Consider the following 19,011-nt stretch of genomic DNA (forward strand, 5'->3'; position numbering starts at 1 on the left):
TACATACACATATACACATACATACATACATACATACACACACACACAGATGGCCCTCGGTTTACGCCGGTTCAATTTGCGCCGTTTCATTATAACAACCTTTTTTTTCCAGTCATGTGACTGCTATTGAAAAGCAGCACACTAATTAAAATAGCCAGTAGGTGGAGCTGTCCGCTTGTTTTGCAGCAAAGTTGTGCAAATTAACAGACTGAAATTGATCTGTGTACACAGAGCAGACATGAGCTATCGAGCAACAAGATTTAGCAGCCACTTCCCTATTATTTTCCTGTCCAGCTGCATGAGGTGAGGGTGCCTAACTGCCTATTAATCACTGCAGATTGAAATGCATAGAATAGGTGCAGACCCAATATTATCTAACATGCTAACAATGCAGAGAACTGATTGCAGAAAAATCAAACTAAGTTCATTAACCTTAGTTTGATGATGATGCAGTCTGTTGTGTGATTATTTAATTAGGTGCTGTTAGCAAATGTTTTTGTTCATTAAACTTAGTTTGATGATGATCCAATCTATATTATTAGGTTTATAATGCTGTTTAGCATTTAAAGTCTTCATTTCAAAGCTTTAAAAATAATGTATTAGGTGTTACTTATGACAATTTTGAGAGGGGCCTGGAACCTAACTCCCTCACTTCCCATTGACTTACATTATCAACTGGGTTTCAATTTACAACGGTTTCGATTTACAACCATTCCTCCTGGAACCTAACCCTGGTGTAAACTGAGGGCTACCTGTATATATATATACATACACACAAACATCTTTAGAGATGTATATGTATGTACACTGTGTGGCCACTTTAGTGTGTTGTGCCTCCTTTAGCCTTCAAAACAGCCTGAATTTGTCTAGGCATTGATTCAACAAGATGCTGATGAAAATGTTGTGGAGGTATTATGTACCATGCAGACATGAGTGTGTCTCACGCAACTCCTGGAGATTTGACAGAGGTGTAGGCCACAAGTGAATAGTTCTTTCCAGCTCATCCCAAAGATGTTCAATAGGATTGAGATCCGGGGACTGGAGCGGACCACTGCAGCAAAGAAAAGTCATTGTTATGTTCCAGGAACCATCCCATAGTGATGCGGGCTTTGTGCACCGGCACATTATCCTGCTGGAAGTAACCATCTGCCTGAGGATAAACTCAACATGAATGAATGCACTTGGTCAGCAACAATGTTTACGTACACTGTAGCATTCAGACGTGAATCTGAGATATCAATGGATCCAACATGTGCCAGGAAAACATTCCCCACACCATAACACCGCCTCCACCACCTTGCACAGTTTTCATCTGACAAATCCATGGATTAATGTGATTTTCAACAAAATCAGAGCCTGACATGAGCATGCACTAGGAACTTCAACTCGATAGACCAAGCAGCCTTTTATGGTCTAGTGCTGGTGTTGTGCCTACAGAAGGCATGCTCACTTATTCTTCTCTGACAATGGCACCCGACGTGGACACCAGCTGTTGTAGCCCATCCGTAACAAGGTGCCCTAGTGGTGCATTGCAATATGTTTTTCTCCACACCAAGGTGGAATTCTAATGCGATTTGTGAAATTGTGGCCTGTCTGTTTGCTTGCACAAGTCTAGCCATCCTCCTCTGACCTCTCTCATCAACAAGTTTTTCTTTTCCACAGGACTGCCGCTGACTGGATGTTTTTCTTGGCACCATTCTCTATACACCCTTGAAACTATAGAACGTTAAAAGTTCAGGAGTACTGCCGTTTCAGATACTCTTCGTCCTGCACATCTTGCACCTACTATAAGGACACATTCAAAGTCCAATATACCACTGCTCTTCCCCATTCTTGCTGCGTTTTGTACACTCAACTGATAGTAGAAAGGTTGTTCTGCTGTATTTATACCAAAACTGTGGCCATGTGACGTGCAACATATCATTTGTGTGCACAGCAGGGCTGTAACTAATAAAGTGGCCACACAGTGTATGTCTAGGATAAAGCCATTTGTCTGCCTTTGCTTCACTAACACCTAATACCTCATATTTGAGCCTTTATAACTTTTTTTTGTGCAATATTATTTCTCCAACATTGGTGTGTCCGGTCCACGGCGTCATCCATAACTTGTGGGAATATCTCTTCCCCAACAGGAAATGGCAAAGAGTACAGCAAAAGCTGTCCATATAGTCCCTCCTAGGCTCCGCCCACCCCAGTCATTCTCTTTGCCGTTGCACAGGCAACATCTCCACGGAGATGGTGAAGAGTATGTGGTGATTAGTTGTTTTTTATCTACTATCAAGAGTTTGTTATTTTAAAATAGTGCTGGTATGTACTATTTACTCTGAAACAGAAAAAGATGAAGAGTTCTGTTTGTGAGAGGAATATGATTTTAGCAGCAGTAACTAAAATCGTTTGCTGTTTCCACATAGGACTGTTGAGATGAAATAACTTCAGTTGGGGGAAACAGTTAGCAGACTTTTCTGCTTAAGGTATGACTAGCCATATTTCTAACAAGACTGTGTAATGCTGGAAGGCTGTCATTTCCCCTCATGGGGACCGGTAATCCATTTTCTTAGTCTCAAACAGAATAAAGGGCTTAATATGGGCTATAAAACTGGTAGACACTTTTATGGGCAAGATCGATTGCTTTATTTGGGCATTTTATACAGCTTAATGTTGAAATTCACACTTATAAACTTTGGGGAACGTTTTTTAACGTCAGGCACTGGTTTAGACACCTTTCCAGTCAGGAAGGGCCTTCCCTGTTGTAGGCTGAGCCTCATTTTCGCGCCATTACTGCGCAGTTACTTTTGAGAGCAGGACATGCAGCTGCATGTGTGTGGATCTGAAAGTAGTTGAAAAGGTTCCTAGAAGGCTTCATTTGGTATCGTATTCCCCCCTGGGTTTGGTAAAGTCGCAGCAAAGGCTGTAGCTGGGACTGTAGAGGGGTTAAAACTGTAACCGGCTCCAGTTTCCTCATTTTAAGGGTTAAAGGGCTGAAATTTGGGGTGCAATGCTTTAAGACACGGTGGTGAAAATTTGGTAAAATTTGAACAATTCCTTCATAGTTTTTCACATATTCAGTAATAAAGTGTGCCCTGTTTAAAATTTAAAGAGACTGTAACGGTTTTGTTTTAAAACATTTTTTGTACTTTATTGACAAGTTTAAGCCTGTTTAACATGTCTGTACTTTCAGATAAGCTATGTTCTGTATGTATGGAAGCCAATGTGTCTCCCCCTTCCAAATTGTGTGATAATTGTGCCATAGCGTCCAAACAAAGTAAGGACAGTACTGCCACAGATAGTAAAGTTGCCCAAGATGATTCATCAGATGAAGGGAGTAGACATAGTTCTACTTCATCTCACTCTGTGTCTACACCAGTTTTGCCTACGCAGGAGACCCCTAGTACTTCTAGCGCGCCAATGCTTGTTACTATGCAACAATTGACGGCAGTAATGGATAACTCCATAGCTAATATTTTATCCAAAATGCCTGCATTTCAGAGAAAGCGCGATTGCTCTGTTTTAAACACTGTAGAGCAGGAGGGCGCTGATGATAATTGCTCTGTCATACCCTCACACCAATCTGAAGGGGCCATGAGGGAGGTTTTGTCAGATGGGGAAATTTCAGATTCAGGTAGAATTTCTCAACAGGCAGAACCTGATGTTGTGACATTTAAATTTAAATTAGAGCATCTCCGGGCACTGCTTAAGGAGGTGTTATCTACCCTGGATGATTGTGACAACCTGGTCATTCCAGAAAAATTGTGTAAGATGGACAAGTTCCTAGAGGTTCCAGTGCACCCCGACGCTTTTCACCCAAGCGGGTGCCGGACATAGTGAACAAGGAGTGGGAGAAGCCCGGCATACCTTTTGTTCCCCCTCCTATATTTAAGAAATTATTTCCTATGGTCGACCCCAGAAAGGACTTATGGCAGACAGTCCCTAAGGTCGAGGGGGCAGTTTCTACACTAAACAAGCGCACTACTATTCCTATCGAGGATAATTGTGCTTTCAAAGATCCTATGGATAAAAAATTGGAGGGTTTGCTTAAAAAGATTTTTGTACAGCAAGGTTACCTCCTGCAACCTATTTCGTGTATTGTTCCTGTCACTACAGCAGCGTGGTTCTGGTTCGAGGAACTAGAAAAGTCGCTCAATAGAGAGACTCCGTATGAGGAGGTTATGGACAGAATACACGCACTTAAGTTGGCTAATTCCTTTATTGTAGATGCCGCTCTGCAGTTAGCTAGATTAGCGGCGAAAAATTCAGGGTTTGCAATTGTGGCGCGCAGAGCGCTCTGGCTAAAGTCTTGGTCAGCGGATGTATCTTCCAAGACAAAATTGCTTATTATCCCTTTCAAGGGTAAAACCCTTTCTGGACCAGAGTTGAAAGAGATTATCTCAGACATCACTGTGTTTTTACTCAAATCTGTTTGTAGTTCCCAAAAAAAAGAGGGAACCTTCAGACCAATTCTGGATTTAAAGATTCTAAACAAATTTCTCAGAGTGCCATCGTTCAAAATGGAAACTATCCGAACGATTTTACCTACAATCCAGGAGGGTCAATTTATGACTACCGTGGATCTAAAGGATGCGTATCTACATATTCCTATCCACAAAGATCATCATCAGTTCCTAAGGTTCGCCTTTCTAGACAAACATTACCAGTTTGTGGCTCTCCCATTCGGGCTAGCCACTGCTCCAAGGATTTTCACAAAGGTACTCGGGTCCCTTCTAGCAGTTCTAAGACCAAGGGGCATTGCAGTGGCACCTTACTTGGACGACATTCTGATACAAGCGTCGTCTCTTTCAAAGGCAAAGGCTCACACAGACATCGTTCTGGCCTTTCTCAGATCTCACGGGTGGAAGGTGAACATAGAAAAAAAGTTCCCTGTCTCCGTCGACAAGAGTTCCTTTCTTGGGGACAATAATAGATTCTTTAGAAATGAAGATTTTCCTGACAGATGTCAGAAAATCAAAACTTCTAAACGCTTGTCAAGTTCTTCACTCTGTTCCACGACCTTCCATAGCTCAGTGCATGGAAGTAGTAGGGTTGATGGTTGCAGCAATGGACATAGTTCCTTTTCCGCAAATTCATCTAAGACCATTACAATATTAGATTCATAAGATTCCAATCAGACAACATGACGACTGTTGCTTACATCAACCATCAGGGGGGAACAAGGAGTTTGGTAGAAGTGACCAAAATCATAAAATGGGCGGAGGATCACTCCTGCCACCTATCTGCGATCCACATCCCAGGAGTGGAAAACTGGGAGGCGGATTATCTGAGTCGTCAGACATTCCATCCGGGGGAGTGGGAACTCCACCCGGAGATATTTGCCCAGTTGACGCAATTCTGGGGCATTCCAGACATGGATCTGATGGCGTCTCGTCAGGACTTCAAGGTTCCTTGCTACGGGTCCAGATCCAGGGAGCCCAAGGCGACTCTAGTGGATGCATTAGTTGCGCCTTGGACCTTCAACCTAGCTTATGTGTTTCCACCGTTTCCTCTCATTCCCAGGCTGGTAGCCAGGATCAAACAGGAGAGGGCCTCGGTGATTTTGATAGCTCCTGCGTGGCCACGCAGGACTTGGTATGCAGACCTGGTGGATATGTCATCGGCTCCACCATGGAAGCTACCTTTGAGACAGGATCTTCTAGTACAGGGTCCATTCGAACATCCAAATCTAGTCTCTCTCCAGCTGACGGCTTGGAAATGTAACACTTTATTTTATCTAAGCGGGGGTTTTCGGATTCTGTGATAGATACTCTGGTACAAGCCAGAAAGCCTGTAACTAGAAAAATTTACCATAAAATATGGAAAAGATATATCTGTTGGTGTGAATCCAAGGGATTCTCATGGAGTAAGATCGAAATTCCTAGGATCCTTTCCTTCCTACAAGAAGGTTTGGATAAGGGATTATCAGCGAGTTCTCTAAAGGGACAGATTTCTGCTTTATCTGTCTTGTTACACAAACGACTGGCAGCTGTGCCAGATGTTCAAGCTTTTGTTCAGGCTTTGGTCAGGATCAAGCCTGTTTACAGACCTTTGACTCCTCCCTGGAGTCTGAATTTAGTTCTTTCAGTTCTCCAAGGGGTTCCGTTTGAACCTTTGCATTCCATAGATATTAAGTTGTTATCTTGGAAAGTTTTGTTTTTAGTTGCTATTTCTTCTGCTAGAAGAGTTTGAGTTATCTGCTCTGCAGTGTACTCCGCCCTATCTGGTGTTCCATTCAGATAAGGTTGTTTTGCATACTAAACCTGGTTTTCTTCCAAAGGTTGTTTCCAACAAGAATATTAACCAGGAAATAGTTGTGCCTTCTTTGTGTCCGAATCCAGTTTCAAAGAAGGAACGTTTGTTACACAATTTAGATGTAGTCCGTGCTTTAAAGTTCTATCTAGAAGCAACAAAGGATTTCAGACAAACATCTTCTCTGTTTGTCGTCTATTCTGGTAAAAGGAGAGGTCAAAAAGCTACTGCTACCTCTCTTTCCTTTTGGCTGAAAAGCATCATCCGATTGGCTTACGAGACTGCCGGACGGCAGCCTCCTGGAGAATCACAGCTCACTCTACTAGGGCTGTGGCTTCCACATGGGCCTTCAAGAACGAGGCTTCTGTTGATCAGATATGTAAGGCAGCGACTTGGTCTTCCCTGCACACTTTTGTCAAATTCTACAAATTTGATACTTTTGCTTCTTCGGAGGCTATTTTTGGGAGAAAGGTTTTGCAAGCCGTGGTGCCTTCTGTTTAGGTAACCTGATTGGCTCCTTCCCTTCATCCGTGTCCTAAAGCTTTGGTATTGGTTCCCACAAGTTATGGATGACGCCGTGGACCGGACACACCAATGTTGGAGAAAACAGAATTTATGCTTACCTAATAAATTACTTTCTCCAACGGTGTGTCCGGTCCACGGCCCGCCCTGGTTTTTTAATCAGGTTTGATGAATTTATTTCTTTAACTACAGTCACCACGGCACCCTATGGTTTCTCCTGTTTTTCTCCTGTCCGTCGGTCGAATGACTGGGGTGGGCGGAGCCTAGGAGGGACTATATGGACAGCTTTTGCTGTACTCTTTGCCATTTCCTGTTGGTGAAGAGATATTCCCACAAGTTATGGATGACGCCGTGGACCGGACACACCGTTGGAGAAAGAAATTTATCAGGTAAGCATAAATTCTGTTTTCAAAATATTTTTTAGTACATGGTGTTATTATAAATGTTACTGTACTTTGTAATGAACTTTTGTTGAGTTTTGTGCAACTTTTTTGTTTTCGCAAAACAGTTAACCAGAGCTCCGAGGATGCGGTTATCATTCTAGTATAAATTGTGATTGCGAGTTTACTTTCAGCTAGTAATAGAGCGGAAAACCTGATGTATGCAAATAGCCATGATATACCCCTTATCGCTCACGAGTAACTTTTAGTGCTCCACTAGTAATCTTGCCTAAATATTTTATTTAAAATGTATAATCTTTCGTAAAGTTGCAACATGTTTCATCTCAAAGAATGTTACCTTAAAGGGACAGTCTACACCAGAATTTTTATTGTTTTAAAAGATAGATAATCCCTTTATTACCCATTTCCCAGTTTTGCATAACTAACACATTTATAATAATATACTTTTAACCTCTGTGATTATCTTGTATCTAAGCCTCTGCAAACTGCCCCTTTTTCAGTCTAGCCAATCAGTGCCTGCTCCCAGATAACTTCTCGTGCACGAGCACAGTGTTTTCTATATGAAATACGTGAACTAACACCCTCTAGTGGTGAAAAACTGTTAAAATGCAATCTGAAAGAGGTGGGCTTCAAGGTCTAAGAAATTAGCATATGAACCTCCTAGGTTAAGCTTTCAACTAAGAATACCAAGAGAACAAAGCAAAATTGGTGATAAAAGTAAATTGGAAAATTGTTTTAAATTACATGCTCTATCTGAATCATGAAAGTTTATTTTGGCCTAGACTGTCCCTTTAATCATCCAAGGTGGAAAGCACAGCTTTTTAAAGGAAGTAAAACCAATAGTCCTTGGGCCAAGTAAAGTTCAAAATTCAACAGATGACACATCTAGGCTATTGATGAAAATTATTCTTTTGCTTCTGCTACTCTTGTTTAAACCACACTAAAAGCATTTATGATGTATAAGAAAAACGGCCAAAAACACCCATGATACTTGGCAACCATAGGGGAAAGCAGAACACTGGTATGCTATGGTATTTTGGGTAGGAACAAAAAAAAAAAAAAAAAAAGGTATAATTGCACCCTAACAGGTAGAACATTACACAGCATTAGGGATACACACTGACTTTATATCAAGTTCTCTTACGTAAAAGAAAGGAGGCAATGTTTAAAATTACTTGCATAGTACTGACACTCCAGGCAACCAAAAATAGACTATGAAACATATGAAAAAAGAGCCAGAAATATTTATTTGTTCTTATTGATATATCAGATAAATAACCAGCCTTTCTGTCTCATTCACAGGGCAGGAAGATCTCTTTGGTACCTATTTAAGCTTTTGGGCACAGAACAGTAGACCCCCAATAAATACAGTAGATTGTTGTACATTGAAGGTTGAGGTTAGACATACCTCTACTGGATTCACATTCCAGTTTTGTCACATGACACTAATTTTAAAAATACAACAGTGGAAGGTATATTACAATCCAGTCATACTGCTTATGAAATGCTGTAAATTATGAATCCTGCATGGTCTTTTCAGAGCCTGGAAAAACACTTATGTTGATGAAATGGGAATGTTGAACGGAAAACTAGTGGTTAAAATTGTAAGATTCTTGTTATATTTTAGAATTATCACCTAACAAACCCAAAACTGAAACCACTGCAATGTTTTAAGGATGAAAACATTTGTTATGTTATATTTTAATATGATATGTACTCCATAAACCATGCAGAGCAATGTGCTGCTAAGAGGTTGCAGAAATCAATAACAGGCACATTTAGTAAACAACTACAATGTAAGATATAGCAGCAGTGAATATGACCCTACATAGATGTATTCCAATCAGCTCATTTTTTGAGTTACTGATACTGCTTACAAGTAGACCGTTTTAATATCTCTGCATAACTGTGCATGCTCAGAAACAAGAGTCTGAAAAGGAGAGTCCAGGAAAGAAAAAAGGACAAAATAGAAATTATATTGAAGGATTTTCAAAATGAAGCTGATTGGTAGCATGGTGCTTTGAAATATTGTACGTATACAGTGCATTACACCTAATTTTCCTCTGTTCTTTTTAGATTTAATTGTCCAGATATGGATGTAACAATTACATGAAATGGCTATAGATTCTGTGTAACCGGGCTAGAGAGAATATACCCCAGGGCAAAAAAAAAAAAAAAAGTTATGAAATTAAACATTTATCAATATACAAAGTTCAGAGCCATGTTCCGTCTTGCTGTTGGTAGTTAATAGGGCCCACTATAACCTTCATATTGCTCTAAAGTGCATATGGGTGTAGCAGGCACCTAGAGGAAACTGAGATACTAGAGTAGCATTTAAAGATGAGGGCAGAAAAGGAGCATGGGAACAAACTGGTTGGGTGAAAATCCTGCACAGGAGTGCTTACATACAACCAAAGCTGGAAGATTCTAGAAGCTATACAACTATAATAAAAAAAATGTGAGAATGTGTCTGGCAAGTGTCATACTGTATGGAGGCATTGAAGCTGTATACCAAACTGGCAGAACTTAACAGTGGGGGAAAAAAAATCCTGAGCTCACCAATTTGTGTTCTTAAAAAAATGAGCGCATCTGTGTAATTAACCAACTCTCTTCATGAGTAAATAAACATGCCATAGCCCAATTGAAAGCTACCTGTAACACATCGCTCCATCTATTAAAAAAAAGGTATTGCTAAACAATGAGCTGTAGGCTTCTCTAGCAGTTAAAGGCTTATGTATATTCCATTTAATTGAAATGGTAATCAGACATGCTATATTTCCATCTTCTCCCCTATCCTCTGGTTAATCCAGCAAATTGAAACAGGACATAACACCCTCAAAATTAACAGATGAAGGTCTAAATATGTATGGGGATTATAAAAGTAGAAGCCATTGTATAAAAGACAACTGGGCACAGAAGGAAAAGGGAGGATAAGAAACCATCCAATTCCATGCCTGGCTCGTTTCCTGCATCATTCAGCAGCAGCAGGAGATGGTGCGGTGTCTAGTAGAGCATTGTGCCCACACGCTGCTCCATTGCTACACAGTCCTGCACTCTCTCCTGATGGATGTGCCGTGACACTGGAGCATTCTTCTTGCATAGCCTGCAAATCTTGTGCACCCTCTGAAGAGGAGGCTGAAGGTACACTCAAACCCTGGACTTTCTTGTTTAAGTCATTACGTTCTGTCTGCAGAGCACGGCAGAGCTTCTCCAATCTCTGGATCTTGGTCTGTAGTGCTTCCTGTTCCTTGTCTCTAAGGGTTTTCTGAGGTGGGGGGGATTGCCAGAAAAAGCGGTTAGAAACAATGGAATTAGCAAAAGTAGAAAAGCACTTTTAAAACTTAAAATGCTATGCAAACTTTCAAGCTCTACATTAACAATCATGTTGACAGATATACTTTGTCTCACCTCCTCTGCCATCACTAGCAATGCTTTATTGCTGCTTTCCCATCGGGATCGGTACATGGTTGTCTCCTTCTCCAACTTCTTAATCTTTTTTGTCATCTGAGTATGACAACAGAAAATCAAGATATTTACAAGATGAACTAAAAAGGTGGGATAGCGAATTCGGAAAAGAATGAGCCAGGTGAAGAAATAATGGCTATTGGGCCCCAATATATAATACTCTGTGGTAAATAATGATATATGAGGTAGACTCATAGGAGCTCAGGAGCGTGCACGTGTCTTTAGTACTCTATGGCAGCAGTATTTAGCAACACTGTATGTAGCAGTATTATAAATGGTTGCAATCACTGCTGCCATAGTGAACACTCCTAAACTCCTATGAGTTTACCTGGAATTACTTTTCAATAAAGGATATCAAGAGTACAAAGCAAATTAGATAATAGAAGTAAATTGGAAAGTTGTTTAAAATTGTATGTTCCATGTAAAGCTATGAAAGTTTAATTTTGACTTTACTGTCCCTTTAAACCCAAAAACTATTTGTGATACAGACAGAGCATACCATTTTTAAAAGTTTCAAATTTACTTCCATCATCAAATTTACTTCATTCCCATGTTATTCTTTTTTAGAGAAATACCTAGGGTAGGCATTTGGAGCACTACCTGAAATAGTGCTGCTATCTAGTGCTCTAGCAAAACTGCTGCCATATAGTGCTCCAGAAATGGACCAGATTACCAAGAGAACGGAAAAATAAATAAAATGTATGCTTAACTGATAAATTTATTTCCGGATATGGAGAGTCCACGACATCATTCAATTACTAGAAGGAATATCACTCCTGGCCAGGAGGAGGAGGCAAAGAGCACGACAGCAAAGCTGTTAAGTGACACTCCCCTGTCATTTGACCGAAGGGAAATGGAAAAGGAATAACACAAAGGTGTAGAGGTGCCTGAGATTTAGTAAACTCCCCCCCAAAAAAACATCTTAATAAAAGGGTGGGGTCGTGTACACTCCATATCCGGAAAGAAAGAAATTTATCAGGTATGCATAAATTTTGTTTTCTTCCCTAAGATATGGAGAGTCCACGACGTCATTCAATTACTAGTGGGAACCAATACCCAAGCTAGAGGACACAGAATGAACAGGGAGGGAGAACAAGACAGGCAGACCAAAACAGAAGGCAACACCGCTTGAAGAACCTTTCCCCAAAAGAGACTTCAGCCGAGGAAAAAGTATCACATTTGTAAAAAGTATGCAGAAAGGACCAAGTTGCAGCCTTGCAAATCTGTTCCACAGAAGCTTAATTTTTGAAAGACCAAGAAGAGGAGACAGGCCTAGCGGAATAAGCTGTATTTCTCTCAGGAGGCTGCTCTCATAAGCAAAACGGATTATACTTCTCAACCAGAGGGAAAGAGAAGTAGCCTTTTGACCCTTACGCTTTCCTGAGAAAAAAAAAAAAAAAAAGGCAGAAAACTAGCGAAAATCCTTAGTTGCCTGTAGGTAGAATTTTAGAGCATGCACAACATCCAAGTTGTGCAACAGACATTCTTTATGAGAAGGATTGGGACAGAGAGAAGGAACAACAATTTCCTGATTAATATTTCTTTCCAAAACCACTTTAGGAAGAAACCCCAATTTAGTACGAAGAACCGCCTTATCCGCATGAAAGATAAGGTTAGGCGAATCACACTGCAAAGCTTTGAGTTCCGAAACTCTCAGAGCAGAAGAGATGGCAATAAGAAACAAAACCTTCCAAGATAGCAGCTTAATATCTATGGAATGCATTGGCTCAAACGGAGCCTGCTGCAAAACTTTAAGAACAAGATTAAAGGGACACTCAATCAAAATTAACCTTTCATTATTCAGATAGAGCATGCCATTTTAAACAACTTTCCAATTTAGTTCAATTAACTAAATGTGCAGAGTCTTTTTATATTTACACTTTTTGAGTCACCAGCTCCTACTGAGCATGTGCAAGAATAAGTGTGTATGCATTTGTGAATGGCTGATGGCTGTCACATGGTACGTGTATGCATTTGTTATTGGCTAATGGCTGTCACATGGTATAGGGGGAGTGGAAAAAGACATAACTTTTAAAATGGTCAGAAAAAAAATCTACTACTCATTTGAGGTTTAGACTAAGTGCTATTGCATTGTCTTGTTATCTTGCATTTGTTGATTATGCAAATCTACTGTGTTGACTGGTCCTTTAAGGCTCAAAGGAGGAGCCACAGGTTTAAACACAGGCCTGATTCTGACCAGGGCCTGGCAAAAAGATTGAACATCTGGCACATCCGCCAGACGCTTGTGTAACAAAATAGATAATGCAGAAATCTGACCTTTCAGAGAACTGACAGGCAACCCTTTCTCCAGACCTTCCTGGACAAAAGACAAAATTCTAGGAATCCTGACCCTACTCCAAGAGTAGCCCTTAGATTCATACCAATAAAGGTATTTACGCTATACCTTTTGTAAAAATTTTCGAGTAACAGGCTTGAACTAAGCATTCAATCTCCAAGCAGTCAGAGCTTCAGAGAAACAAGATTTGGATGGCGGAATGCACCCTGAGTTAGGTCCTTCCTCAGAGGCAACCTCCAAGGTGGCCAAAAAAACATCTTCACTAGGTCTGCATACCAGATCCTGCAAGACCTTGCAGGAGCTATTAGAATTACCGATGCTCTCTCTTGTTACCGATGCAGTCTCTTGTTTGATACGAGCAATAACTCATGGAAAGAGCGAAAACGGAGGAAACGGGTATCCTAGACCGAAATCCCAAGGAACCGCCAGAGCATCTATCAGAGCAGCCTGAGGATCTCTTGACCTTGAACCGTAACCTTGGAAGCTTGGCGTTCTGCCGAGACGCCATCAGATCCAACTCCGGCACCCCCCCATTTGAGGGTTAACCTGGAGAACACCTCCAGATGGAGAGCCCACTCCCTGGGATGAAATGTCTGTCTGCTCAGGAAATCCGCTTCCCAGTTGTCCACTCCAGGAATGTGGATGGCAAATAGACAACAATTGTGAGCTTCCGCCCACTGAATAATCCGTGCCACCTCCTTCATGGCTAAGGAACTCAGAGTTCCTCCCTGGTGGTTGATGTAAGCCACTGAGGTGATGTTGTCCGACTGAAACCCGATAAGCCAGACTGACAACCTCTCTGATTATCTTGTATCTAAGCCTCTGCAAACTGCCCCTTTTTTCCAGTTCTTTTGACAGACTTGCAGTCTAGGCAATCAGTGCCTGCTCCCAGATAACTTCACGTGCACGAGCACAGTGTTATCTATATGAAATATGTGAACTAACACCCTCTAGTAGTGAAAAACTGTTAAAATGCAATCAGAAAGAGGTGGGCTTCAAGGTCTAAGAAATTAGCATATGAACCTCCTAGGTTAAGCTTTCAACTAAGAATACCAAGAGAACAAAGCAAAATTGGTGATAAAAGTAAATTGTTTAAAATTACATGCCCTATCTGAATCATGAAAGTTTATTTTGGCCTAGACTGTCCCTTTAAGAAAACCACCCTTGTAGCTGGAACAAGGGAACTCTTTTCCAGATTCACTTTCCAACTGTGGGAATGTAGAAAAAAAAAACAAGATCTCTGTATGAGAGTTTGCTTGTTGAAAAGATGTCTCCTGAACCAATATGTTGTCCAGGTATGGCACCCACTGCAATTCCCCAAGATTTGATCACTGCCAAGAGAGCTCCCAGAACTTTGGAGAAAATTCTGGGAGCTGTGGAAATGACAAATTGTAGAGCCACAAACTGAAAGTATTTATCTAGAAAGACGAATCTCAGGAATTTGTAATGATCCCTGTGGATGGGAACATGAAGATACGCGTCCTTGAGGTCTATGGTCATCATGAACTGACCCTCTTGGACCAAAGGAAGAATGGAACAAATGGTTTCCATTTTGAAGGACAGTACCCTGAGAAACTTGTAGAGGCACTTTAGTTCTAAAATGGGTCGAAAAGTCCCCTCTTTTTTGGGAACCACAAACAGATTTGAATAGAATCCTAGACCCTGTTCCCTTACTGGAACAATCACTCCCAGGGAGGAAAAGTTCTCACAGCAGTTCAAGAATGCCTCTCTTTACCTGGTCTGTAGATAATCTTGAGAGGTGGAATCTACCCCTGGGAGGGAAAGTTTTGAATTCTATTTTGTAACCCTGAGATACTATGTCCACAGCCCAAGGATCTGGGACATCTCGTCTCTACACTTGACAAAACAGGGAAAGTCTGCCCCCCACTTGATCTGAACCCTTTTCTACCGCAAAACAAGAACAGACTCAAAGGACGTCAAAGTAATTTTTGTTTCTTTCATAACTTCAAAAGTCTTCCTCTCCCTCTTCCAAGCAGGAGCAGTCCAAGTCTTCTTGGAAATCCAATCAGTCTTGGAATAAGGTGAAGCAATCAAAGAAACCGTCAGCAGAGTCTAAATCTGCATGAAGGGTTGGGACTTGGACTGCTCCTGCTTGGAAGAGGGAGAGGAAGACTTTTGAAGTTATGAAAGAAACGAAAATTACTTTGACGTCCTTTGAGTCTGTTCTTGTCTTGCGGTAGAAAGACCCTTTTCCACCCGTAATATCAGAAATTATTTCAGCCAGACCAGGTCCGAACAAGGTCTTCCCCTTGTTAGGATGTGCAAGAAGCTAGGACTTAGAGGTAACAGCTGACCTGCGGACTAGGACAGTGAAGCCAGACATCTTGGCGTCCAGTCTAATAAATTGCATGTTAGCATCAGAAATAAAAGGAATTGGCTAGTTTGAGAGTCTTAATCCTATTTTGTATCTCCTCCAACAGAGTCTCTACTAAAATTGATTCAGACAAGGCGTTGCACCAATATGATGCCGCACTTGCTACTGTGGCAATACAAACTGCAGGTTGCCATTGAAGACCTTGATGAACATATTCAAATAAGCTTCCAGCTTTTTGTCCATGGGATCCTTAAAGGAGCAGCGATCCTCTACAGGGATCGTAGTTCTCTTAGCCAGAGTAGAAATAGCCCCTTCTACTTTAGGCACCGTGCGCCAAGAATCTTTAATGGAGTCAGCAACAGGAAACATCTTTTTAAATACTGGAGACGGGGAGAAAATAATCCCTGGCTTCTCCCATTACTGTGAAATAATCTCCGTCACACGGTCTGGGACAGGAAAAACTTCCACAGAGGAAAGAACATCATAGTATTTATTAAGTTTACTAAACTTCTTAGGGTTGACAACGACAGAAGTATTGGAGTCGTCCAAAGTAGCCAATACCTACTTTAACAGTACACAAAAGGTGTTTAAGCTTAAATCTGAAGTTTACATCTTCAGTATCAGATGTAAGAATAATACTGTCCGAATCTGAGATTACACCCTCAGAGGCTACCGGCGTATCTTCCTCCTCAGACTTATGAGGGAGGGCAACCTGCGTAGAAGGAACAGAAACCTTACTATCTGAATGTCTAGTTTTCCTCTTGCGTTTTCCCAGCATAGGAACAGCAGATAATGCCGCAGATACCACAGAAGATACCTGTGCAGCAAAATATGCAGGCAAATAAACTCCTCCAAGAGGCTAAGAGGAACTGCAGGGCATTGTATGTGACGCCATAGAGGCTTGGGACGTTTGAGGAGAAAGCTGTGGCATTGCCTGAACAGTAGAAGTCTCTAAAACGATTGTATAGTAGATCGACACTGAAGAGACTGAAGTTCAATGATGCCGCTCCGCGAATAACCGATAGCAAAAAGAGGAAACTACGCAGCAAGTAAAAGGCGCACATTTTCCTCTGCCTACAACATAAGATGCAAGTAGCTGCAGCTGGTTTCAAACTCAAGGTTTGCCAGTTAGCCTGTTTTAGCTAAGCAAGCAAAGAAAATCAACTGCCAAATTTTAAGTTGTCCCCATCTACTGCATATGACATTCTTCTGAAGTGCAAGTCTCCAAGACCTAGAAGACAAAAGCAATTACCTTCAGTCTAGCTGTCCGGCAGGAAGACAGCTCACAAGGCATGAAAGGACACATACTCCTTACAGAGACCTGTAGAAAAAGAAACAGAGTAACAAACTCTGCCTTTCTGTACCATGGGCAGCAATGTGCTAGGAAACAAAGCAAGGACTACCTCACAACTTCCTAACTGCTATCTACTGAAGAGATTGACGTGGACTCAGCTAAACCAAAATCCTTGCTTGCAGGGAAAAGTACCCGAAAAAGGAATTCATTTCTTCAGATACCAAACTTCACCTCCTCCATTGACAGAGGCAAAGAGAATGACTGGGGATTGTGGGTAGGGGAGTGACCCTTAACAGCTTTGCTGTGGTGCTCTTTGCCTCCTCCTGCTGGCCAGGAGTGATATTCCCACTAGTAATTGAATGACGTTGTGGACTCTCCATATCTTAGGAAAGAGATACAAGTAAATTGGAAAGCTGTTTAAAATCGCACGCTCTATTTGAATAATGAAAGAAAAAAAAGTTGGATTTCATATTAGTACACTGTCCCCTTAAAGGCAGGGTCTAGAATAGAATTTTTATTGTTTTAAAAGAAAGATAATCCCTTTATTACCCATCCCCCAGTTTTGCATAACTAACAGTTATATTAATATACTTTTTAAATTGTATCTAAGCATCTTCCGACAGCCCCCCACATGACTTTATTTATTGTCTTATTTAGTACTGTGTTATGCTAACTCTTAAATAAATCCTTGGGCATAAAGACAATGTTATCTATATGGTCCACGTGAACTAGCAGTCTCCAGTTGTGAAAAGCAAATACAAAAGCAGGTGATTAAGAGGTTGTCAATAGAGCCTTTATTACAATTAAACCTCAAAATTATAGTCTGTTTCAAAAGTATATTAATATAACAACATTGGTTGTGCAAAGCTGGGGAATGGGTAGTAAAGGCAATATTTATCTTTTTAAACAATAACAATTTTAGTGTAGACTGTCCCCTTAAGGAGAGATGCCACAACCCACAGTATATGTCCCTATAATAATGATGTAGAAAACCATCAGTATATAAGTTTGTCTGACCTACATACCTTTTCCATTTCTTGCTTGAAGGTTGTGAAAACCTCATTGCTCTTTGACAGGGTGTTCTGAAACTCCTCAAACTTCTCAGTGTACAAGGCAAGCTGCAAAAGACAAGTTTACAGTCAACAATAACAAAATAACTAAGATGAATCATTGCAGATATTTTATTATTCTCTGTACAGCACAGCTCTGCATCTGATGCCAACTACAAATATCTCATTAACGGGCAAAATATTTTGCTTACTATCATGCATAGAGTGACAAAAACAAATATGTAAAACTATCAGGGTAATATGCTCAATGGGACGATTTGTTCTGTACACTGAATCTCATCTTTTACTTTAATATTATTGCGCACTTGAACTTATTTGCTAACTTTTATAAAAAACATAATTTATGCTTACCTGATAAATTTATTTCTCTTGTAGTGTATCCAGTCCACGGATCATCCATTACTTATGGGATATTAACTCCTCCCCAACAGGAAGTGCAAGAGGATTCACCCAGCAGAGCTGCTATATAGCTCCTCCCCTAACTGCCATTACCAGTCATTCGACCGAAAACATGCAGAGAAAGGAAAACCATAGGGTACAGTGGTGACTGTAGTTTAATGGAAAAATTACCTGCCTTAAAGTGACAGGGCGGGCCGTGGACTGGATACACTACAAGAGAAATACATTTATCAGGTAAGCATAAATTATGTTTTCTCTTGTTAAGTGTATCCAGTCCACGGATCATCCATTACTTATGGGATACCAATACCAAAGCTAAAGTACACGGATGACGGGAGGGACAGGCAGGCTCTTTATACGGAAGGAACCACTGCCTGAAGAACCTTTCTCCCAAAAACAGCCTCCGAAGAAGCAAAAGTGTCAAATTTGGAAAAAGTATGAAGAGAAGACCAAGTTGCAGCCTTGCAAATCTGTTCAACAGAAGCCTCATTCTTAAAGGCCCAAGTGGAAGCCACAGCTCTAGTAGAATGTGCTGTAATTCTTTCAGGAGGCTGCTGTCCAGCAGTCTCATAGGCTAACCGTATTATGCTACGAAGCCAAAAGGAGAGAGAGGTAGCCGAAGCTTTTTGACCTCTCCTCTGACCAGAATAAACGACAAACAGGGAAGACGTTTGTCGAAAATCCTTAGTTGCCTGTAGATAAAATTTCAGGGCACGGACTACATCTAGATTGTGTAGCAGACGTTCCTTTTTCGAAGAAGGATTAGGACACAAAGATGGAACCACAATCTCTTGATTGATATTCCTGTTAGTGACCACCTTAGGTAGGAACCCAGGTTTAGTACGCAGAACTACCTTGTCTGAATGAAAAATCAGATAAGGAGAATCACAATGTAAGGCAGATAACTCAGAGACTCTTCGAGCCGAGGAAATCGCCATTAAAAACAGAACTTTCCAAGATAACAACTTGATATCAATGGAATGAAGGGGTTC

The 19,011-nt window shown here is 41.0% G+C and overlaps 1 protein-coding gene across 1 annotated transcript in view; it reads right to left on the bottom strand.

Moving 5' to 3' along the window:
* Positions 1-8,386: 8,386 nt before the first annotated feature.
* Positions 8,387-19,011, bottom strand: part of TXLNA (taxilin alpha) — a 64,232-nt gene continuing 53,607 nt past the window's right edge. Inside the window, exons 9-11 of the mRNA XM_053707241.1 lie at positions 17,576-17,668; positions 10,569-10,664; positions 8,387-10,425 (exon numbers count right to left, since the gene is read on the bottom strand). Of these exons, the coding sequence (XP_053563216.1) occupies positions 10,132-10,425; positions 10,569-10,664; positions 17,576-17,668 (483 nt within the window). The 3' untranslated portion in view covers positions 8,387-10,131. The remainder of the gene's footprint in view (positions 10,426-10,568; positions 10,665-17,575; positions 17,669-19,011) is intronic.

This window comes from Bombina bombina, chromosome 3 (genome assembly GCF_027579735.1).
Source record: "Bombina bombina isolate aBomBom1 chromosome 3, aBomBom1.pri, whole genome shotgun sequence".
In the NCBI taxonomy this organism is placed as follows: domain Eukaryota; kingdom Metazoa; phylum Chordata; class Amphibia; order Anura; family Bombinatoridae; genus Bombina; species Bombina bombina.